The following is a 23850-nucleotide window of genomic DNA, read 5'->3' on the forward strand; positions in this document are numbered from 1 at the left end:
GCCGTCTGTGTGGCAAACACTCGGAGCCATCTTTACTGAGGGCAGCAGGGCTCGGCCTCAGGCGGAACGTGTGTGTAACGCTCGGAGCCATCTTTACTGAGGGCAGCAGGGCTCGGCCTCGGGCGGAACGTGTGTGTAACACTCGGAGCCATCTTTACTGAGGGCAGCAGGGGTCGTTTCCTCCGTTGGTAACCCATTCGCCCCGCTCGCGCGCCATCTTTACTGAGGGCACCAGACGGTACAAGGAGCCGAGTGTGACATTCTCTCGTTCGCTGCCGTGTGTGGTTAACTCTGGAGCATAACGATGGCGATCTGTCACAGTTGTTACGCTGGTGATGGGCCCCCGGCTGGACAGAGGGGTGGTAGCCACACCAGTGGGCATTAGCAATAGTGGATACCTCTGTTGAGATAAATATGAGAAGGAAGAAACCATCCCCTGAAACCTGAGGTCTCTCCCTCTATTGGCTGAGGGAGGACGGAGTATTTACCAGTAGCTAGAAACAGATAATACCAGGCCTTCTTTGCTACCAAGTATACAATGTTAAAAGAAAGCCACAAACAATGCAAAATGTTTTAATATTTATTGACTGAAAAATCAAAGCTGAGATAGAAGCACATCATCCACACTCTCTCTTCTGTTACTGTTATCCAGGAAAGTCACGTAACTATGTCAAAAATTCATTAGGAAAAAGATGTCAAAAATCTGTCTCCTCACTCCTTCCACCCCTCCCACCCCCAAATAATCTATCTTTAAATACTAAAAAAAAAACTGAAATAAGTGTGCAAGAAATGCAGGGTTCCTTAGTAGAAATGCAAGTTATTAAACTGCACATTGTGCTACCCTCCCCTATCCAGAGAAACTGAAGTTAACTACTTTCTCTTAAGATTTCTACTACCACCTACTCCACGTTGTAAAATGCATGAGAATATATCAGTCCCTAGCATCGTGTTCCTAATATGTTTTTTAGGAAACACACCTGTAATTCTCAGACAATCGTAAAGGTGCCACTATAAAAATCTGCAGAAACAGCTTAAGAAAAGAGTTGAAAAATCAAAATTCTGCTGTTACCCCAGAGCAACTGGGAGGAGGGGAAATCAGGCCAATGTCTGTTATTTATAAACTATCATATACGTGCGAGGCATTTTGCATGTTTGTAAAAAGATGAGGTTCCTGCTCCAAAGAGCTCAAGATCTAGTTCAGTTAACACACTTGCCAACAGTTCACCCACAAGAAGATGCAGATCAGATCCATGCAGGAAACCATCACAAAAGCGAAACGGGTTTGGAAGTCGCTTTACATGGCACCTTTAATCCAGAGATCCTAAAGCCCAAATCACTTTACTAGCGACCACTTCTGGGGTGAAATCCAGCAGCTGTTTAACAGTACACAACTCCAGCACGTGACAGTTTGTGATGAGGAGTGAACTATATTCATTTGAAACTGCCTGAGGAGATTTTCGTCAGAATGCAGTTATTCATAATGTAATTTGCTCTGTTATCCTATCTGCAGAAAGCAAACAAGCATGATGGGATCTTTGCAGAGTCATGCCCACAGTTTTATATCTCATTGGAAAGATGGCACCTTCTACATCACAGTGCCTTCTTGCATGATGCTAGGGCAATAGTTCTATATGGATTTAAAGGGAATGGAGCCACCTGCTGAAGACTTCCTGCAGCAGTGGATTTTCCATAGCAGTCTCACACCTAAGTACTAACAAGGCCTAACAGTGTTTAGCTTATCCAGCAAGTTCACAGCCCAAGGAGGCTGAAATGTAATGCTACTGCATTCTGCCTCCCAACTTCAATCAAGTCAGTGTCAGGAAATCTTTGGTGTCTAAGAAGAGGCTGATGGAAGTGGGCAATATGTATAAAGGAATACGAAGGGAGGGCTTGGCCAGGAGAAGAACAGACGGGGTGTGTCTATTACAGGTACTATAGCATACACAGTTATAGATATCCATTGCTGTCACTGGATTGTCTACATTAAGGTTGATGCTGGTACTGGCTCTCTGTTGCAGTAAAGAAATCCTCCAGAACACTCTGTGTGTACTCAAAGGTAGGACGATCTTCTGGTTTGGTCTTCCAGCATCTCATCATTATATCATACAGCTCTTCTGGGCAGTTTTCTGTGCGCGGCATTCGGTATCCACGCTCCAGGGCACGGATCACTTCTGGGTTAGACATCCCTATAACACAACAATGGGCAGGAGGGAAACCGAGCATTAAAACAGGTGTTTTCATTTTGATTTTTAACAACCCCTTTAGGGAGTGTGATCCCCCTGACATAGGGACAGGAAGAAAACACAGGAAGAGGGGTGCAGATAAACTCCTATACCATTACCTGGGAAAGGTACAGCAATCAGAGACAATGACATTCAAAGCAGTATTAACATAATCATTTTTTATCCCAATAAGAGAGATCAGTTATGAAGTCCAGTTCTGCATAACACTCCAAAAATAAAGACCATACTCTTCATTTAATAGGCAGCAGATTTGAAACAAACAAAAGGTAGTATTTCTTAATACAACACACAGTCAACCTTTGGAACTTGTTGCTAGGGGATGTTGTGAAAGCCAAAACTATAACAGGGTTCAAAAAAGAACTAGATAAGTTCATGGAGGATAGGTCCATCAATGGTGTCCCTAGCCTCTGTTTGCCAGAAACTGGGAATGGACAACAGGATGGATCACTTGAGGATCACATGTTCTGTTCATTTCCTCTGAAGCACCTGGCATTGGCCCTGAGTTTCAAAGGTGCTGACCGTCCACAGTCAGTGGTGCTAGGCATCTCTGAAATCAAGCCGTGCCTCAAGCTGGGTGCCCAGAAGCGGATTCATCTAAGTTTAGTGGACACCTTTGAAACTACAGACCTTAATTTCATGTCCATTTCTCAGTCACTAAAACTGGGACTCCTGCAGCTTCTGCTTTGGGCTCTGTGCACTTTGATGTCTGAGAGTTTCAACTGGGTGTATTTTTAGCCTATAGACAGTGAGTAATCAAGGTTAAATTAAGAGCACCAGCTGGATTTCAATCTTTCACACCATCCAGTGTGGGCTAGTACCTGCCCAAACAGCAAACGTGGATGAATGAATAATACATGTTGGTCAGAGATGTGACCATGCCATGCCCTGGATACTCTGCCTTTTACTTCTTGTTCCAAGGCTTTGTCTCCTGTGCTCATGATCCTGTCTTCAGACGCTGCTCCCCAACTTTTGTGGTTCAAAGTTCTCAATGCACGCTTCCTTCCCTGATACCCTTCTAACTTCAGCTAGAAGTAGATTATATGGACAAGCCAAGAATAGCATATGGAGACATTTCAACTTCCTACCTGGGTATGGGGTCCGCCCATAGGTAACTATCTCCATCAGGAGGATTCCAAAGGACCAGACATCTGATTTTATGGTGAAAGATCCAAAATTGATGGCTTCTGGTGAAGTCCATTTAATGGGAAACTTGGCACCTGGCAAATAGATCAAAATTGTCAGGTGTAACTCACATGCCAAGTGGCCAGAAGTGAGGCACATAGCAAGATAAGTAACTAACAGAAGGATGTATGGAGATACAAGTTAAGTAGCCGCCATGCTGCATTAACCTATGTGGTAACTTCTTTCACACATCCTCGACATGCAAATTACGCCAACTCAGACTCCCATGCACATGGGTGGGTGGGTGTAAGCAGGCCTAAGGGAGTCCAAGTTACACCATCTTACACATCACCTCTGAATTTGGCCACCCATGTGCATTTTGTCATGCCTATTAGGTTATGCAGGCTGCATTTGCGCATGGCATCCACAGCAGCTCTCTCTACCTTCCCGGGCCGTGTACTCGTTATCCTCAATGATCCTGGCCAGTCCGAAATCGGCAATCTTGCACACCAGGGAGGCTGATACCAGGATATTGGCAGCTCTCAAGTCCCGGTGGATGTAGTTCCTCTGCTCGATGAAAGCCATTCCTTCTGCAATCTTTAGAGAAGGGAGAAAGTGTTTGTGAGCCACAGAAAAAGACCCTTCATGGGCACCATGAAAGACATTAGCTGATCATTAACAAGCACCTGGAAACCAAGGACTAGAACAATGAGTGCGCAGTGGATCCTCTCTCTCCAAGAGGAAGTGGGGTGACAGACTAAATTCCTGTCCCCTAAGGAAAGGGTTTTTAATTGAGCTTCAAGACAGGGGATCAATTATGGCAAAGTCCAGGATTCCTGGTGGCATTCAGCCCTCTGCAGAAGGCCAACATGAGGCTTATGCACCACTTACACCCATGGTGGGGAGATGGCAGAGGGCAGTGGCTGATGAATTGATGTATCAGAACCAGCCTTTGCAAATTTCCATGAACTGGAAGCTGGGATCTAACCTGTTCATCAACCGTCATGCACATGGACTCACACAAACACCCACGAATTTGCAGACAAACACACTCATCTTGAATTTGCCAGCACCCACACACGAGCTAGTGTGCACATGATCATAACCCAAATCTGCTGCCACAGGCCCTCAGCTCTACTATCCAGACCTGTGGGAATACACTAGGCTCGTGTCTGCTTTTAAGCTCCCTCAGTGATCATCTTTTTCCAAATCTCACTATAACTGCACACGTGGAACTATCTCTGCTGAGCCCCCCGCCCCAATCCATGAAGAAGAATGCAAGTGACAACATATACGGATCTCCCATTAGGATAGAGAAATTCTATAGAACTGAGAGCAACTCTCCCAGAACCTAAACATATGATGAGCAGAGTTCTCCCCCAGACATCTCTCTCATGGAGTTCAGTGGATGTGGTGCCCGAGATGTTTAACTGGAGAGGGGGAATTTTAAATTCAGACTTGCCCATAGTAGCACTGAATATTATATCTAAACAACACTCCCTTGTTATCTGACCATGCTCATATGTGGGAGAGCCCAGTAGATGGCACTCGCCTCAAACAACACAGAATGGTCATAAAGAGGCACTCAAGACAGAGCAACGGGAGCAGGAGGCAACAGACAATGGGACAGTAGGGATAGACCAGGGAGCTGGAAAGGAAGGAATCCATGGGGATGAAGTATGGATACTGCACTTGTTTACCCCTGTGGAGAATCTGGCCCCTAGAATTTGGGGGCCTAAATTTTCAAATACTTGCACCTGTGATGTCTATGCAAAAAACAAGTGCCACAGACACAAGAGGCTAATTTCACACTCAGAAACCTATTTGCACCCACAGTTACTCATTCTGAATGTGCAAATGTGCTGCTCATGCAGCTGCCCAGGAGCTATTTGCATGTATTGCTGCCTCTCTCTGGGAAAGCTGGAGGAAATACTAATGTGTTTGCATTAAAGGTTCTAGCTAGGCCCTTTGTGAAGGCTCAGATCCAGAAAAATGATGTGCACAAGTGCCTATCTAATTTGCAGAGGCATTTACCCCAGGCAGTGTGCTCTAGTGCAGAGGTTCTCAGACTGTGGTCTGCAAGCTCCATTCAGGTGGTCTGCAGATAGTTCCCTCTAAGGTGCGTGCCTGGGCGGCCACACACAAGAGAATGAGGGGCCAGCCACCTAATTAGTGGAGCCGCACAGGCGTGGCTCCACTAATTGGGTGCCTGGACCCTGGAGAAGATGCACATGTAAGGTGAGGTGGTGGCTTTCAGGGGGGAATAGGAGGTAGGTGGGAGGGGGCAGTGGAGTGAGAAGAGGGGGTGGGGGGAATTTGGGATGTGCAGGGCTGCGGCCAGAAAGGCAACTTTCCGCAGCTCCAGGGCTGAGGCTTCCGGGGAGACCCCCTCCTTCCCAGCCCCAGCTCTGTGGCGGGGGAGAGACCCCCTCCTTCCCAGCCCCAGCTCTGTGGCGGGGGAGAGACCCCCTCCTTCCCAGCCCCAGCTCGGGGGGCTGCCGCAGTGGGGGAGAGAGGGCACATCCATCACATTAGACAGGTAAGACTACTGATATTAAAATATGAGTTGTGTGCTTTTATTTGTAGAACAAAAAATGTTAATTATTATGACTTTTTGTATATAGCGCTTTTATCCAAAGCACTTTACAATAGTTAGCTAACGGTACAAACATTTGGAAAGATCGTTAAGTGGTCCGCCGAGACCCTCAGCAATTTTCAAGTGGTCCACAAAAAGAAAAGTTTGAGAATCACTGTGCCAGTGGATAGGGGCTGAACCAGGAGACCTGGGTTCTATTCCCAGCTTTGCCATCAGCTTGGGCATGATCTTGTGCAAGCCATGTCATATTTCTGCCTCTCCCACCTTTAGCTTGTCATTTCGAGGGTGAGCTCTCCAGGTCTCAGACACAGTCCAAAAGCCCTGGTCTGCACTAGAAAATTAGGTCTGTTTAAGTCATTCAAGAGTGTGAAAAATCCCTGCCCAGTATAGTTAAGCTGACCTAAGTCCGTCTGTAGACAGTACTAGGTGGATGGAAGAATGTCTCCATCAAGCAAACTACTACCGCCTCTCGGGGGAGGTTGAGTCCCTATACTAATGAGAGAATTCTTCCCATCAGTATAGTTAGTGTCTACACTGAAGCGCTACAGCAGCGCAGCTGTGTCAGTGTATCATTTGACGTGCAGACAAGTCCTTACCAGGGGCTAGTCTTCACTTCAGAGGCTTTGCTGATACAGCTATACCAGCATAGCTACACAGCACAGTTCCTAGCATAGACACAGTGCATGCTAACAGAAGAAGGTTTTTCTTCCAGCCTAACACCACCACCACCCTGAAGCACATTAGCTATGCTGACAGAACCACCATTCTGTCAGCATAGCTGCGTTTACACTTGGGGTTTTACTGACAGCTATGCTGGAGAAGGGATGTGGCTTTTAACATGCATGACTGACATAGCTATGCTGGCAAAATTTAGTAGTGTAAACTTGACCTGTGTATATGTACTGTGCCTACGACCCTGGGACTGGGACCTTGGCTGGGGCTTCTAGCTGCTGCTGAAATAGAAATAGTACATTTGGATACACAATCAGATCACTTCACACACAAATTAGATGCACAACTGCACATCCAACTTATCTGAAGATCTGGTTCTGAAAATGTTATTTCAAAAGCTATTTTCAGGGAGCATTTTGTGAACTCCTGTGAAATCTTTTCCTTTCCTTAGCCCTATCTTCAACCCACTTTCCCCTCTGCTAGGAAACTCCTTTTAGGCCTGGCTTCTGCTAACACACTTGTGCCAGGCAGTGTGTATGGAGCCAACGTTCATTATGCCCCTTTCCAGGAGCCTTGCCCAAGACAACACTAGTCTTATGTTTAAAATCATTTTCCAGCATTGGGTAAAGTGGAAAACAGTTGGAGCCTTGGGGAGCCGGAGAAAGTGGCTGGCGGCTCAAAGCATGAATTTTTGACAGAATAAAGAATGCCCTGCCCGGAAAGCTGCATGGCCCTGCCCGAGTACTGAGATGTCTGGCAGAAAGGTGTCAGAGGTGAAGCCACCAGGTGGCCTGTGGCTTTTAAACCAGATCACCAATACACAGAGTTATTTCTGCTGCTCCTCTGAGTTACACACTTGGCAATTAGCTGACTTCAGCCATAACTGTTGTATCCTGGAGACAGGAGACAGCAATCTGGGTGACCAGAAATAAAATGGAAACTTTCCCCATCTAGACTCCCACAAAGAAAAGTCACCAGAATCTGTAGTAAATTCTGTGGCCCCTGGACAGCATAAAACCGAGGCCCTTAATAGACACAGACTCCTCCAGATCCTGACATGGCAAAGGCGGGGACTGGTTCTCTGCCAGATAGCTGACCAACCGGATCCTTTACAACACTAACCAGCTGCACCGTCCCCAGACCTCTAACTGCCAAATTCTATAGTTAAGGGGTTAATCATCAGAGAACAAACTACTTCCCCTTCAGCCACCACACACCTGCTTCTCCTAAGCTTCACACAGCTGTACTGTGGGGCCCAGGGACAGTTGTGAACAAGTGGCCAGTTGTTTCAGAGAACGCAGTGAGAACACCAAGGCATCAGAGGGGATGCAGAGAAAGGAAACTCACTGGATTATTTCCAGGTTTCCTCTCCCAAAGCAGAAAAAGCACCAGGTCCTCCCCCACACCTGCACATTTTCCTGGGGCCTATGAGGCCTATTTGCATATTCAAATCAGGCTCACAACTCTCCATTGTTAGATTCTGAACAGTTGGCTTCTTCACAGAACCTAGCTGGTCTCTACCCACTCCCTCATCATCAGCTTTTACCAGGGAGGAACCTCCCAGGCAGGGGTTTGCTCCCAGCAGCTAGTGACCTACAGGCCAAATATGTCTCCTGATCATTTCAGCTTTTGAGTCTAACACACTTTCTTCCAGTAACACAATGTGGCCCTTTATACCTCCCAATTGCTTCCCAAACACTCAGCTGTTACAACTAAGGAAGTACTGCTCTTTGCCTTTTAAAGACACGGAAACTCAGCTAGAGGGGCAGCCTGGCACTCATCTCTCTTGCACTTCAGTACCTTTCACTGCCCTCAGCAAGAGAAGGGGCAGGTCTCGAGTTCAGTGACTTGCTCGAGGTCACACGGAGTGAAGTGGCACTGCAGGGTTCCTGGTCCCTAGTCCCATGCTCAGTACTCTAGACCACATTGCCTTTGAGTACAAGGGCCCTTCTGTTCTGTAACCACCCCAGTCTGCGGTCTGGCCTCTTCAGCTCACACAGGGCTCACGACCGTGCCCAGAGACCAGTTGTTTTGACCCCAAAAGGTCAATTGCTGCGGGGACTTGAGGCCTTAGCACAAAGACCTTCAGCCCAAGCTGGCCTGGCTTTTCTCTCACCACTGGCCACTGTGCACAGCTCCATTCCTCCTCCGTGGCTCACACCCAAACTAGGAGCAGAAGTTTCCCTGGCCGCCCTTACGCCCTCACCGTGCTCTTTCCTCACCTGGGCAGAGAAGTCAATCAGCTTCGGGAGAGGCTGCTTGTTGCCTTCATCACTTTTCAGGAAATCCAGCAAACTGCCTGCAAAGGGCACGACAGGGAAGTGGTCAGGGCCTGGCCAGCATGTTCTGTCTGTCGCCAAGCCCCTGGGTCCTGGCCTGCAAACTTAGCATGCTCCCCACGTCTGCTCAGGGAAACGCAGAGGGGCCCACTACAGAACCAGCCTCCCAGGAGCCATTTCTCAATCCTGCACGTCCCCAGAGCTGCAGCCGGAGGGATTCAGGCAGAAGATGGGACCTCTCATGCTCTGATCCATGAGACGTGCTCCTGCCTCCTTTCTGCATGTCCGCGGGGTGGGGTTAGCCTGGGGGGAGGAGGGGTGCTAGCTCGACTCCATGGGTTTCTCATGCTTCTTGCCGTTTTCTTTGTTCTCTTCCTGCTCCTTCCCTCTTTCCTGGCAACAACTGTTATCACATACTTCCAGTCATGAACCGTATCCTGGCCAATTGCACTCCTCCCACACCCAGGGACAGCACGCGTGGAGGGGTACGGGCAACCCGTGTCTGCCTGGGGCTGCCAAGGAACATACCTCGCCTACCCCCGGGAGGGCCCTGAACAGCGTTACCACCTGGTATTAGTGCACTTGGGGCTCCATCTCTCCCTCTGCCCCAGAGGCAGGTCAGCTGGGGCGGGGGGGGGGTTACCTTTCTCCATGAATTCAGTGATGATGTAAATAGGCTCCTCCTTGGTCACCACCGCGTGCAGCTTCACCAGCTTGTCGTGCTGCAGGCTCTTCATTAGGTTTGCTTCCGCCAGGAAAGCTTCCACTGACATGCTCCCTGGCTTCATGGTCTTCACCGCTACTTTGGTGTGTTTGTTGTAGGTGGCTGGAAGGGATAGGAGGACACTAGGATGCTTCAAGGCCATTCCCAACCAGCCTGGGGCTGCTGGCACCACTAGCTGCTTTGAGAGCAAAACTGTACAGGGCTTCCTCTCTTCCAGTGGCCATGGCCCTATCCCACTCTGCCCAGTTACAGCTCAGGAACCTGACCCAGGTGCTAGCACCCCTGAGGCTGCTCATCTCCCTTCCTCCACCCACAGTGACTCAACCCCTCTCAATTCACACTGAGGCTTCTCTGCCCTGGGAGAGCATTAGATTTCAGAGGCATGACCCTGGTTTGTATGGACACACTTGCTACATGAAGGCTGGTGGCTAGACATATCCTTCAATGCTCTTCCCGCCGTCACGTGGCCCAGCCCTGAGAGGCAAATCATAGAAGAAAGAAAAAGCAGAATTTGGTTTCATATTATCCAATTATTCAAATCCTCCCTTCTCTGCAGCTGGAGAGATCATTTATTTACCTGCCTCCTTCCAGTGGCCTTCCTTCCTCATTGCCTACTATATCCCTCGCCTCTTGCCTTCAGAGCCCCTTCATCATTACATCTCCTGTCTCCCCTTTCCCCTTGGCCCCCAATTGTTGCTCTTACCCATCCAGACTTCTCCAAATTGCCCAGCTCCCAGCTTCTTCTCCAGCTTCAGGGATTCCCGGGGGATTTCCCAGGCATCTTTCTCCCAGGGTTTCTGTGGTTTTGGCGCAGTGCAGGGGAAAGTGAGCTTCTGGCACAGCCCATCGCTTTGGCCTGAAAAAGAAGAACAAGATCTACTGATCAGGATCAGTCGTTTCTGCCAGGCAGGGCGAGTCTGGGCTACAAAGCTCTGTACCTGCTCCCCTCAGGCTAGCAATAGCATAAGGGCGTTTTCACAACTCCCATAACAGCCTGCCACGTAAATAACGCCATTCAGTCCAGCCCTAAGGACAGCGTTTGCTTTAATGGGATAAACGTTCATCCGTATGCCGTGTGACCTGGTGTGTGAAGTCCCCTCTATGCACTGAGTAGGGACAGCTCAGGAAGCTTCCCCACAGTGCCCTGCATCCTGGGTTTTTGGAGGCCGGGGAGCACAAGCCACTTCTGGAGTGTGGAAAAGTTTCTGACCGTGCAGCTCTCCAAGTCTCTGCTCCCGCATGCAGATCACTAGGTATGGTGGTAGTCTGGGGATGTGGACACTTGCCACTAAGAACTGCACTATAGCCGTCAAAATTGTGTCCTAGAGCATCAAACTGGCTGTCAAGCACTAATGACGTGCAGGCACCAATGACCAGGGCTGGATTCAAAGCAGTAACCTAGAGGCAGAAGAATCTGTAACTGATAGACAGCCCCTAAAATGAAGGAAAGAAACCAGGAACGGAGTCTTGACAGGCAGAGGGGGACAGAGGTAGCAGGAGCGAGGAGATGCTGCAGAGAGATGAGCCTCTAGGGAAGCCGCCTGCCCATGGTGATAGCAAGGCAGCCTGGAGGCGGCAGTGTGCACAGGCAGAGGACCCAGCACGTGTAACGTAGGACTCACCCTTATAGTGGCTGACCAGATCCTGGAGCGTGGCAAAGCTGTTCCGAGGGGAGATGTAGAAGCCACCACTGTCCAACGTCCGGATCTTATAGTGCTTCACTGTCTCCCCATTTTGGGGATCAAAGTCTCTCACAGACAAGGAGTAGCTCCCTGATTCAAGAGACAGACACACAAATGGAGACTCCAGGGGTATCGGCAGGCCCTGTTGAAAGCGGGTAGCTACAGGCTCCTGCTCTGTAGAGCTTCCACACTTGCACAGGTTACCCCAGTAATGCCAGCCTGAGCTCCCCTCCACTACACCACCGCCTACTGCCCGTGCCACAGCAACCTCCCCACTAGGCAACCCAGCTCAATGCTGCCAACAGCAGCTAGTTCAACAGCCTGCAGCTGTGCTCAAGTGAAAGCAGCTCTGCTAACCGCTCCTCCCTTCTCCCCTAAGTGCCCGCATCCCTTTGTCTGTTGCAGGGATTTCCAGAAGCAGGGCAGTGGGATTTCTAGGCTGACACTCAACGCCTTACACAAGGAAGAGTTTGCAATGGGCTTGTTTCCTGAAGCACTGAGCTGAGAAGCAGACAAGCTCTGCCCTCCCCATCATCTGCGCCTCCTAACCTCAAGAGGAGTGTCAGATCGAGTCATTTCCTGCAAGCCCACCCCTCCCACACTGATTAGGGCATTTTGCAACATTGCGGGTGCCAGTGATATCTTAGCTGAACTTTATGTTCTGGTAGCAAAAGGAACCGAGTTAGATGCCCAGAGCAGAGAAGGGACTTGCAAGGGGGAACTTTCAGACCACTGTTCTTTCCCCGCCTGATAACGGCTGCGTTGTCTGGATCAGGATCATCCACCCCCACCCAACCTCCTCCTGCCCTGTCCCAAACAACAGAGGCCTTCTGATTCCACAAGGGGCAGCACCCCCTCTGCTGCCCCCCGTTACCTTTCGTCGTCTCGCTGTCTCGGATCATGAAGGACCCAATCATATTTCCTGGCGCGAGGAGGTGACGCTCTGCATCTTTCCGGCTGACTCCTTTGAAAAACCACCTGTAGGGCGAAACCACAGCTGACCCCAGCCACCCGCGCTGAGCACGCAGGCGGCTTCCCAGGTTTTCTGCTTCTCAGACATTCCTGAGACTCTGCCCATTTCCAGGACAGACTCAAGCCGAGGGTGCTGGTGAGTCAGGGGAGACTCCAGGACAAGCGGCCTGGTTTGCCATGGTGTTTCTACAACACAGCACTGCTTTGTCAGGGTCACTCCCTGTCACTGTAACATGGCAGTTACAGCTCCCATGTCTCCATCACGGGGCTGTGAAGACCTCACCTCCCCCCACACTATTATCTATGCTCTGGGGGACTCACCATGGCATCTGTGTCATGCCTTTCCAATGGATCTCCCTGGGACACAGGAACAGGAAGGAGGCTTCCCAGGTGATCTCTCCCCCTGGCCTCACTTTCTCCTCTGGACTCTGAACCGCCAGGATTGGGGGGCTGGAGCCCACACTTAGCCATCCCTTCCACACTCCGGGCATGCCCACCCCCTGAAGGAGTGAGTGGTGGAGAGAGGCCTGGGCAGAATTAGGGCAACTCATTCTCTGGGGTGTGTGGGGAAGGGCAGGGAAAGCTTATGGTTCCCATGAAGGAGGAGAAGGAGTCTTTGGGGAAGTGGTAAGCGGAGACTCTGGTGGCCAGCCCCAAGTCTGTCTCTAGGCAGGAGAAGAGTTTAACCTTCCTGGAGACGCAGCAAGCGGAAGCAGAAGATCAGCAGAACAGAAATGGGAAGGTTATGCCTGAAAAGGCAGAGCACGGCAGACACGATGGGCAGTGGAGTGCAGGTTATTCAGCTAAAGAGGGATCTGTGAGGTTATCCCTGCACAAAGACCCTGCTCCACCCAAACGAATGGCAGACTCACTCTTCTGTCTCCAGGGAGTTTACCCGGGCAACATAGTTACTAGGGATGTAGCCTTCTTGCCCCGTCAGCGCCTTTGCTCTCCACCACTCTCCCGACCTGAGGAGAGACAGACATGAGATTGCTCCCGTCACCCGACATTGCTATGGGAGTCTGCAGTGCATTTCCCGTCCTCCTTACCCCCAAAGGCAGCAGTTCTAAGGCATCTCTGATGCTGCACGTCAGGCCAGGAAGCCCCGTAGCAGAGGAAACTCTACAGGGCCATAAGCCTAGAGAAGCATAATCACAGGGAATGAGCCTTCAAGGCTCCCCGACCCACAGAGCCAGGGCACAGCGTGGGGCTGCCAGGCTCTCAGGAAAAACAGGCTAGTCTTACGCAGTCACTCATTTCACCTCAAGGCGTTGAGGTGAAATGAGTGACTGCGTAAGACCAGGGGTGCCGGGGCTGCACTTACGTCTCCAGGACCTTCAGCTGGTCTCCTTTTTGGAAGCTCAGGTCCTCATTGTGTATCGCTTCATAGTCATACAGGGCCAGGACAATGTAGTCGTCGGAGCCTGCAGGGCGGAACACACCTCAGAATGGCAGAAGAGCTTCTCCTAGGCACGGGCGGTGGGGTGGGGGGAAGCAATTGACTCAGACACGAGACACCCTCACCCCTCTCTGTCCGCAGGTCATGGGGACCCCTCCATTATTCCAGTGGATCCTTCACCTAGAGGGAGCACTGGCTGTGCATGCACATTCAGTCCTGGCTGACCCCACACTGTTTCACCTGATGGATTCCAACCCTGACTTGCCAGGATCAGGCCCCTCTGGTGGGTCCTTCCCTATTCACCCAGCCAACCCAGTTATAACAGCGGAGTCCCCTCCACTCCAACAGAAAACACAAAGCCAACAGCAAAGCACTCGTCTCCCTCACAGTAACATACACACTCACGCCTCCCCTCCCCACACACAAACACACTCGTGCACAGCAGGGACAGGGGCAGGGACTGCAGACCTGAGGGAGGTCCCATGGGGGAAGAACGATTTATGGACTTGTCTGTTTTCAGGTTTTTTATGAGCTTGGGACATGCCTGATCATCCAGAGGCACCACACTGAGACCATTACAGTCACCGGCATCCAGGACCCAAGTGGAATCTGAACTCAGGTTCCCAAAGGTGAAAGGCTGGTGTATTACACGCAACGCTCAGACGTCTCGTATTAGGGAGGGGTCCAACCGGGGCACCGGAACAGATCCTCTGCTCTGGGGGAGTTTGAACCAGATCTGAAGGCTGCAGCTCACATTCATCTCCTACACTCGCTCCTAACAGAGCTGCCGCAGATCATATTTTATACATACCATCCGCTGGGTGGGGCTGAGTTGCGCTGGAGGCATTATTGCCCTGGAAAGCAAGACGGGGGGAACGGTTAGAGTAAGACGTCCCCAGACGTCATACAGACCAATCACTCCCCTGCGGAATGGAGACGGGCGATGGACAGCACTGGAGACCACATGGAGAGGTCATACCGGAGGAGACTGGGCTCAGCAGAGCTGTGAGTTGCACCGTGAAAGTCTGGATGGACAGTGGGATGGAGCACACGCTCCTGTGGGGTGCCACAGCCATCACCCCCCGCGGGACAGCCCATTATGGATGACAAACTCCTGCAATATTTATTTTCTCTCTTTAACCCATTCACTGCTGACCTCTAGTGGAACCATGACCTTCATCTCCTCCTCCTCTTCCTCCCTCTCAAGTGCCTTCCTCCTTCTCTGACCCCTTCCTCTCTTTCTCATTCTCCATTAGCTTCTTCATTTCCATCAGCTTACCCTCTTGCTCGACTCCAGGAAGGATTGCAATGCATTTGCATTCCCAACCCAGAACAAACCAGCATTACCCCCAAGCCACAGGCACCGTGACCAGTGAGTGGTGACAAGTAGACTCCTTCTGGTGTGCTGGTCCCAGATGCCCCAAGAGCAGGTTGTCCTACTGCCTACTTCGAATCCAAAGAGAAACATTGGCTGGTGGTGGGGGGAAGAAGTTCCATAGCTCCCTTTTCTCGGCTGGATCTTGCACCTCATTTCCCTTTGCCCCTGGCCTTGACCCATCCATAAATACAACAGCAGCAGTGACCTTCCCTAGCGCTCAGAAAGAAATTTCCACGGACATTCCCACTTACTTTCTTGTTAGTGGATGTGGGGTCTTTCACATAGTGGGGCTGCAGGAAATTAGGGCTAGAATCAGCTTTGAAGTCCTTGCCGAGCACTCTGGCATCCTTGGATTTCACACAGCCCATCCTGCAGCGGAAAGAAGAGAAAGGAAATAACTTTAACACCAACAAACCCATGTTCATGCTTACATAGCCATCAGACCCCCACTCATCTAGCCTGCTCGGTCACCAGCAGCGGCCAGTACCAAGTGCTGGAACCCCACAATGAACGACGACAGAAAAATCAGCCCAGAGGAAAATCTCTCCCTAACCCCAGGCAGTTTGCGGTTGGCTTACATCATACAGCAGGATTATTACCACGACTACTTCCATAGGAGCCCAAAGACATGGTAGAAACTTCCCAAAAGGGAAGGAATCCTGACCCCAAGAAGCTTACAAAATACCATTAGACAGGGGGAGGCATGAGGGGTCTCAGCAGGAGGATATTGTGGTTACTCAGGAAGGGCTAGAACATCTAGGAGATGTTTTAAAATGTGCTTTATTCAGAGAAAAGAGAGGTCTGAGTTGGTGAATTTCATGAGGGCATCGCAGTGGAGAGGGGCCTGAAGGAAGGACATGATTGAGGAGAATTGGGGGCCTTGCAGACCAAGCGTCCCGTGCCGAGGGACCGCAGAAGGCACCTGGAGACAGCTGGGAGAAGTGACAAAAGGCATATGGAGGCCAACATCACTAGGGGCATGGGGGAGGCGAGGAGTGAGGACACCCTGTTTCTCACAGTTCTGGCTCACAGAGCGGAAAGAAAACTCCTCAAACAGCCACAATCACAGCCCTAGCAGTGTGCTCCCAGACGTGGCCACGGGCACTGCCCCCTTGGGAGGACCTTTGGGGACCGAGATACCAACAACAGACCAAACACCGGGGCCTGTACTCAGACAAGACTCCCACCGGCCCAGATCCTGAGCGGTGCTGAGCAGCCGCAGTTCCTATCAGCTTTCAGTGGGAATTGCAATCGCACAGCACCGCTGCGGATGCAGCCCACTGAATGCAGTGCGAGTTCCCCTCAGTGAGGACGGCAGGACTTGGCCAGATGATGATAATCCTTGTTAAAAAAAAAGAAAAAGAAAAGTCTTTGTGGTGGCCGAAGTACCCTCCAAACACTAGTTAATCTGCGCCCCTGTGAGGGAGGGAAGGACATGCAGATGGATGGCCTGGTGAACACTCCAACACCCACAAGAGTAACAGGTGCTCAGCACCCTGGAAAATCAGTCTGCCAGTCACCTGCTCTGCCGCACGCGTCCCCCTTGCAGTAGTGCCTGTGCTCGACCCTGCTTCTCCCACTCCACAGCTCAGCAAACTGCATGGGACTTTCTGGGCCTGAGTCCAGGGAAGGCAAAACTGTGTTCCCTGCCTCTTGTTCACCCAAGCCATCCCCGTGACTGTGCTGCCTTACTCCAGGCTCACTGCTGTGTGCTCAGAACCTTCATCTCGCTTGGACTGCATGCTATTTTGAATCACATTTCATCAAAAACAGCCACGTTGTGGCTGTGGTCACAGGCCCGAGGCAGTAGAGTAGCTGATTAACTGTGTTTTAAATAGACATAGGGCCTGAACCACAGAATTCAGATGCAGGCCAAGATGTCCCCACACTTCAAGGACTTTCACGCCAAGAGGTCAGCGTTGGTCTATTTGCACAATGGTGCTGGATCTAAAATTAGCATCAAAACCAGTGGTTGGGGGCTTGCTTAAAACAAACCCCCCAATGTAAAAATGTCATGAAGGTTTCATGTCCCTCCTGCCCCCACCTGCAAGGTCTTTCCACAACTCAGGATTTACAGGCGTTGTGTTGTAAGAACGGGGGTCCAGCAGGAGTGACGTTCTGGAACAGCCTTCCAAGGGGAGCAGTAGGGGCATAAACCCTAACTTGTTATACGACTGAGCTTGATAAGATTATGGTGGGGATGGTATGATGAGATGGGCCACATGCCATTGCAGGCGATCTGTGACTGCTAGTAGCAAATACCCCAATGGCTGGAGATGGGGCACTAGATGGGGAGGGCTCGTAGTTACCACAGATAATTCTTTCCCAGGTGTCTGACTGCTGGGTCTTGGCTGACAGGCTCAGGGTCCAACTGACGGCCATATCTGGGGTGAGGAAGGAATTTCCCCCTCAGTTCAGACTGGCAGAGACCCTGGGAGGGGCAGGGGTTCACTTTCCTCTGCAGCATGGGGCCTGGGTCACTTGCAGGTTTAAACTAAACTAGAGTAAATGGTGGATTCTCTGTAACTTGAAGCCTTTAAACCATGATTTGAGGCCTTCAGTGACTCAGCCAGAGGTCAGGGGTCTGTGACAGCAGTGAACGGGCGAGGTTCTGTGGCCTGTGATGGGCAGGAGGTCAGACTAGATGGTCTGTTCTGGCCTTAAAATCTACCCCAGCTGTGAGCTGAAAAGTTGTAAAGCAGGTGAAGGTTTCTAAGCTGTCACAATGACAGTAAACAGAAGGGGAGCAAACAGGAGATTAGTTCTAACACAAAGATCTCCTGCCACCGTGTAAGCACCGTGTTACGATCGTGACTGGTAAACAGAAGAACAACAGAACCGGAAATCAATGGCCCAAAACTGGCGCATCAGACATAAGTCCTAATTGGGGGACAAAATAACGAGGTGATGGGCTATTCCACCCATTACTCCCTTTTGCGGCCTGTGAAAAGACACTTTGGGGAGGACCAAAATGAGAAGGGTAGACTGAAGGCACCATCTTCACCATCATGGCTGCTACCCTCACAATCTCCTGGGACCCCGAAATCCTCTGATGACATTGCCACCTCCCCCAGCTCCCACTAAATCCCGAGCACCACTTGGAACGCGAGCAGCGCTCGAGTCAGGCCAGAATGCTGTTCCGGCACCGTTTTTTTTTCTTTAAGAGCCGGAACGGCATTCTGGGACTTCTGCTGGTCCTCAGCCAGGCAGCTCCTTTCCCTGCCCCAGCAGGGGAGCAAGGGGGCTGGAGCCACCAGGAGCCTGGGCATGTAGGGAGCCAGGTAGCAGGGCCACCCAGAGAGCAGCACACCATCCCCAGACCCTCTCTGCTTCCTCCGGGGGCCTCCCGCTGCCCTGCACTGGAGCGGTTATTTATCGGTTTAGGACTGGAGCATGGAATGTGAGACTGGGTTCCTGCTGTCACCCCTTCCTCCTGTGGCCTTTTCCTTACCCACTTTATTTCTTCTCCTTCCTCTCTCTCTTCTTTTGCCTTCTGTTTAATGGACTCTGGCTCAGCCCAGCCAAAACTGCATCTTTTGCAACACTGCTGCGAGCCTGGGACCAGCGGAGCTAAAAGCAGTGCCCTCAACAGCCTGGCATCGGTACAAGTTTGCCAGGTCTCCAAGTGGCTGTTAAGACCATGTGCTGGGCCAGTGTTCTCTAGCCCCGAGACTGCAAGTAAGAGACTGCCCTGGAGACAGACGTTACATTTTCTGTCTTTCCTGTTGTGTTCTCTCCACTCTTGTGTGTTTGTCTTGTTTTATCTTGCAGGAAGCGGGGCCGTTTAGCAGCAGCAGCAGCTCCAGACCATTTCAACTCCCTGTTTCTCTTTTGCCCAGAAAGGACTCAGAGTGGTAGTCGTGTTAGTCTGTATCAGCAAAAACAATGAGGAGTCCTTGTGGCACCTTAGAGACGAACACCTTTATTTGGGCATAAGCTTTCGTGGGCTAAAACCCACTTCACCAGATGCAACCTGATGAAGTGGGTTTTAGCCCACAAATCTTTAACCAATTTATTTGGGCATGTCTCTAGGGTGCCACAAGCACTGCTCGTTGTTTTTCCAGAAAGGACTGTTATTAGCATCTTTAAACAAAAAAAACAGTTGTCAGATGGGGCTTTCCTTATGAAAACTCTCTACAGCTAATGGAAACAAGAGATATTGTTAAAATGAAACTTTACATGTCAAACACTTTGTTTTCCCTGCTTTTCGGTACTCTTAATAAAAGATTATAAAGATTTGTAACGGTGCGTTTGTCCTGGGGCTAAGCAGCCTGAGGTCACTGTACTTGAAACCTCAAGCCGTGTTTAACTGCGTAGCATTGTACAGTGACTGGATCATGTTAACACCTTTGACTCTCTGGGCCCATTTATTCCATCACAATTAGTACAACAGTAGACAATTGCTTTGGGGTGAGGAGAGACACAAGAAGGGAGAAAGTCATTCCAAAAGCCAGCTACTCTGGTGATATCTGCCCAGCTACTCTGGTGATATCTTCCCTCTGTTGGGAGCTGTTGTATGCACCCAGAACAAGATTCCCAGCATACCCCTGCCCGCAGCACTGCCAGAGTGACAAAACAATACAGGCACATTGGTGACTGAGGCCCTGGGAATTACGGGAATGGCAGCCACCCAGCATAAGGGGTGGAACTAAGGGAAAATTATAACGTAGACACAGAAATCCCTTAAACTGGCACATGTAGTATCTGCTCCTATGAGCAGACACCCTCCCCCCCCCCCAGTGAAACACCATGTAAGGAATTAAAAGAAAAAAGGAATGGGTGAACAGGGGGGAGTATATGGAATACTCCCAGGGCTGAGGGAGTTCAGTGTGGCAGGTTGGGGGAGCCCAGCACATGATCTGAATTTGCCAGAGGTGAAGGACTTCTGGAGAAAAGTCACAGAAGCAAGATGGAAAAGACCCAGGAGATCATCCAGTCCCTCCTGGTGCCAATGTGGGATTGTCCCCAATTGCACATTCTCTAGGGCTCTGTCCAGTCTGTAGTTCTGAACATTCCAAACGACGGCGCTTCTGCCACCTTCCTTGGGAGACTATTCCACTGCCTTGGGGAGCAATTCCTAATATTCACCTCAACTTAACCTCTCTAGATCTCATCCCATTACTCCTCATACTAGTCTCTTGCGCTGCCCCACGGCACCCTCTCCATCCCTGCAGTTTCTGGGTTCCTCATTGTCCTCTTATGCACTGAGTTAAGTGTGGCAGCTGCCATCCCTCACCCAGCTTTTGTAAACACTGGGCTTTTCGAAGTTCCCTGCAAAAGGTCAGTGAACCCAAGTGTCAGCAGTAAACGGGCCACAAGAAGCAGAGAGAGCGGAAAAAGCAGCTTCCCGGTGTCCTGTGGAGACCTCACTCAGAATGAGAGAAAGGAAGTGCTTGGTGCTGCAGATGGAAAAGGAAGAGAACCACAGCATAAGCAAGAGGCACCATGTAACTGACAGCACACACTGTACTCCTCCCGCCACGATGGAGACCAGGAGGTGGTGAGCAATGCAAAAGGGGGTTCTTTCACCAAGAGAGAAATACAGCTTCTCATCCTTGAAGAACTCCCTTGGCTCCCTGCAGGAGCTGAGGACACCCAGCACCTCTCAGGAGAGAGTCTGTACCTAAGCAGCAGGCAAAGCTGTGAACAGCAAACTAAGAGACATTTGAAACCAGTTCTCCATTTTAGAAGGAACCTTGTAGCCTGCCCAGAGATATAACCGCATTTCTCCAAACAGCAGAGAGAATCAGGCCCTTCCTCCCTCCCCAAGATCTATTCTAGGGCTCCTCTACTCTGCCAGTACCAATCTCCTCAGAATCCAGGAGAACGTGCCCCTCTCCAATCAGTGGTGCTACGGCACCCCCTAGGTTCAAGTAGTAATAACAAACACCAAATACATGGTTTCCATCAGCAGCACCCCCCACTATAAAACTTGTTCCAGCCCCCGTCCCCAACAGATGCTCCCCTCCATTGCAATACGCTGCTCTCTTGTAACACAGGTCTCCTACCAAGGGGCTGTGGTGCACCTCATTTCTCAGTGGAGCTACCAGACTGACAGACACTTGCCACAAGCTTTATGAAGACCCCTTTGGGCCCCCTACACTGGGCTGGGGGCAAAGCACTGAGCAGCAACACAGCAATAGCTGTCTACAAAGGGAAAATAGAGTCCCAGCAGAGGGCTTTAGAACACAGGGCAGAGTCCTGGCCTTGATGGCTCGTTCTGACTGCGTGTCTGCAGGCCAGCCTCTGGAGTCCTTACTCAAGGAGTCAGGAGGAGTTTTTTGGGATACCCCAACCGGTGAGTTCTATGCAGTTAGAAAGTACTAAATGTTTGCTTTGTAACTCTCAGCAATAGCATAGATGGCATCTTCCCAATAGCCCTAGGACAGTGGTTTTCAACCTGCGGTCTGCGGGCCCCTGAGGGTCCACAGACTATGTCTAAGATTTCCAATGGCTTCTGCACCTCCATTTGAAATGTTTGAGAGGTCGGCAAATGAGAAAAGATTGAAAACCCCTGGGCTAGGAATCTGCTTACTAGAGACTCTATTTTTACTTTACTGTTTTCTTTCATCTCCACTCTCAACTTGTTTGGGTGCATTTAGTGTCGGCAAAAGGGTTCAGATTAACAGGCCCGGAGATGGAAGGAGTCCTCTATCCATAGAACAGGTCCAGCACGTGAGGAGGTACCGTGCAAGCTTCCCCCATGCACCGCTCAGCCAACAGGTCACAGTACAGCACTTCTGTGATGAGACAGAACTACTAGGAACTGGACTGAGCGTTTCCTTCCCTTTGTTTTACCATTGTGGGACTTTTCTCTGTGGCCATTTTCATCATAAATGAGGGGTATTTAAAGGTGCCCATTCTCCATATTGCTATCTAGAAGTGGGGATGTTATGACACAGTACTATGAGTTAGCATTATATTTTTGAAAGCTCAAGCCTCCCCTTTCTGCAGGCTCAAAATTGTGAGAGCAAATATTTGGAGATGGATGGCTCGCAAATCCTGTAGTTAGCTGTCCAGCGGCTAACTTCTGCATGTGATAGTCACTAAACTGGGGGCAGGGAAGTTGGAGTGCAATTCTGCAGATGCAAATTGCACCTCCGAACAGGGAAGCAGGCTGATCCCCTGCTGTAAATGTGGGGTTTAAGTTTGTATGGTTGTGTGAAGAAGAGGTCAGGGTCTGGAACAGCTGTCATGGCTGGAATTGATAGTCATTGTCCAGGAAATCCAGATCTAGTGACTGTCACATGGCTCCAGTCTGAGATGCTGCCTTCACCATGAGCAAGGGTCTGAGAGGGAGAGGATACAAGACACATTCTGGAGGAGCAGAGGGAAAGGGCTGTTGTGCACCTCATTTTTCAAAGTAACCACAATGTGTGAAACAGCAGAGGCCAAATTCATTGCCACGTCACTGAACTGAAGTCAGCAGTTACACCAGCAAGGACGAAATTATCCCCAGACCTGTAGCAATAACAGAAACCCCGTGTGATGTAACAACACTGCCTGCCTCAGAGTGCAGGAAGCCAAGCTCCAGCTGTAGATTTGGGGCACTGTACAGTGGAGGAGTGTAGCTGGTTGTAAGTGTGTAAGTGTCTCATTAAGAGTTGCCAGTACCTAACTCTCAGGGATGCACACACATCAGCAATTTGTAAGGGGAACTGAACTCATGTGTCAATATTTCAGCTATTTCATTTTACAAATGGAAAAAAACCCCATACCTCAATGTTGATAACTTCAGTTCCTTCTCCACAACCTGGCAATGACCTTCAGTTCCTGAAAAAAAGACCACACGGTATGAAGAGTCGACCTTCAGTTCTTTAATTCATAAATAACCTTCCAACACACTCCAGGTGGTCTATTTGCAGGCACCCAAAGACACAGTGTCTGTGTGTGCACATTCCCAGGCACAATCTTTACTAAAGTGGATTAAAGGGAACGAGGTAGAAGTCTGCCCTGAGGACAGGTTATCCCATCATTGCCCTGAACCATTTCTTGCACCTGACTTTGCAGAAGCTGGTACTGCTCGGAGTGGAGACAGGATAAAGTTAGACAAGCCATTACCTGCTCCCAGCTGGCAATTCCTCTCTCCCTACACCACTAACCGTGCTAGGACCCAGCCACAGCTCTGCTAAACTGCTTGGCGTTTCCAAAGCACTTTCCAAACATTAAATGATGACTCTGCACAGCAGCCTGGCCAGACGGCTGGGTGATCTCGGGCTCAGCTGAGCCCAGCCTGCCCGGGGAGCTCCTGCAGCCCAGAGCATCGCACCGCGGTGCAACCAGCCCCCTTGCAAAGCTCGCCCTGCAGAGCGAGCCGCCTGCCCACGCGCCTCCCCGCCCGGCCGGGGGTTCGCGCACCGCAGCCGGGGCGCCCAGGCACGGTCTGCGCCCTCTCCGGGTCCCACCCACGGCACCTCCGGAGCGTGGTGCCCGGGCTCTGGCGCCGGCACGAATCCTCCAGAGACCCCGCCTCCAGCCCCGCCGGCCGCTCCTTCCCCGGGGCCCCACCGAGCGCTGCTGGCCGCCCGTCGGGGCGGGGTCCCGGGCTCTGCAGCCCGGCGAGCTCACCAGCGCCTGCAGCCGCGGGTCCGCCTGGGGCTCAGCCCCCGCGTCTGCTGCATGTCTCCTCGCGGAGCCCCCCGGGGACGGGCCCCTTCGAGCTGGGAGCCCCCGCTGCTCCCCGGCTCTGCGTCCTCGGGTCCCGGGAGGTCAGGCCGCCGGCTCCCCCGCCAGCCCGGGGCCGCTCTGCCCTGAACCGGCTGCGAAGGGGACAGCAAACCCTG

General features: G+C 50.9%; 1 protein-coding gene across 1 annotated transcript; it reads right to left on the reverse strand.

Annotated features, from left to right (window-relative positions):
• Nucleotides 1-567: 567 nt before the first annotated feature.
• HCK (HCK proto-oncogene, Src family tyrosine kinase) lies at nt 568-23850 on the reverse strand. The gene is made up of 14 exons (XM_044984720.1): nt 23636-23850; nt 22786-22840; nt 15319-15436; nt 14501-14543; nt 13615-13714; nt 13163-13258; nt 12193-12296; nt 11259-11408; nt 10340-10492; nt 9556-9738; nt 8856-8932; nt 3809-3962; nt 3329-3460; nt 568-2186 (listed from the first exon to the last, which is right to left on the reverse strand). Exons 3-14 carry the CDS (start codon nt 15433-15435, stop codon nt 1984-1986), a joined length of 1512 nt encoding a protein of 503 aa, XP_044840655.1. The 5' UTR covers nt 15436; nt 22786-22840; nt 23636-23850; the 3' UTR covers nt 568-1983.

Source organism: Mauremys mutica, chromosome 13, assembly GCF_020497125.1.
Source record: "Mauremys mutica isolate MM-2020 ecotype Southern chromosome 13, ASM2049712v1, whole genome shotgun sequence".
NCBI classification, from domain to species: Eukaryota; Metazoa; Chordata; order Testudines; family Geoemydidae; genus Mauremys; species Mauremys mutica.

Coding starts and splice junctions, on each gene's coding strand:
- HCK (XM_044984720.1), bottom strand. CDS start 15,435: ATGGGCTGTGTGAAATCCAAGGATGCCAGAGTGCTCGGCAAGGACTTC. Junction 13,259..13,614: donor CAGCTGAAGGTCCTGGAGAC/GTAAGTGCAGCC, acceptor GTCTCTCCTCAG/GTCGGGAGAGTGGTGGAGAG. Junction 11,409..12,192: donor AGACAGCGAGACGACGAAAG/GTAACGGGGGGC, acceptor CTCTTGAATCAG/GGAGCTACTCCTTGTCTGTG.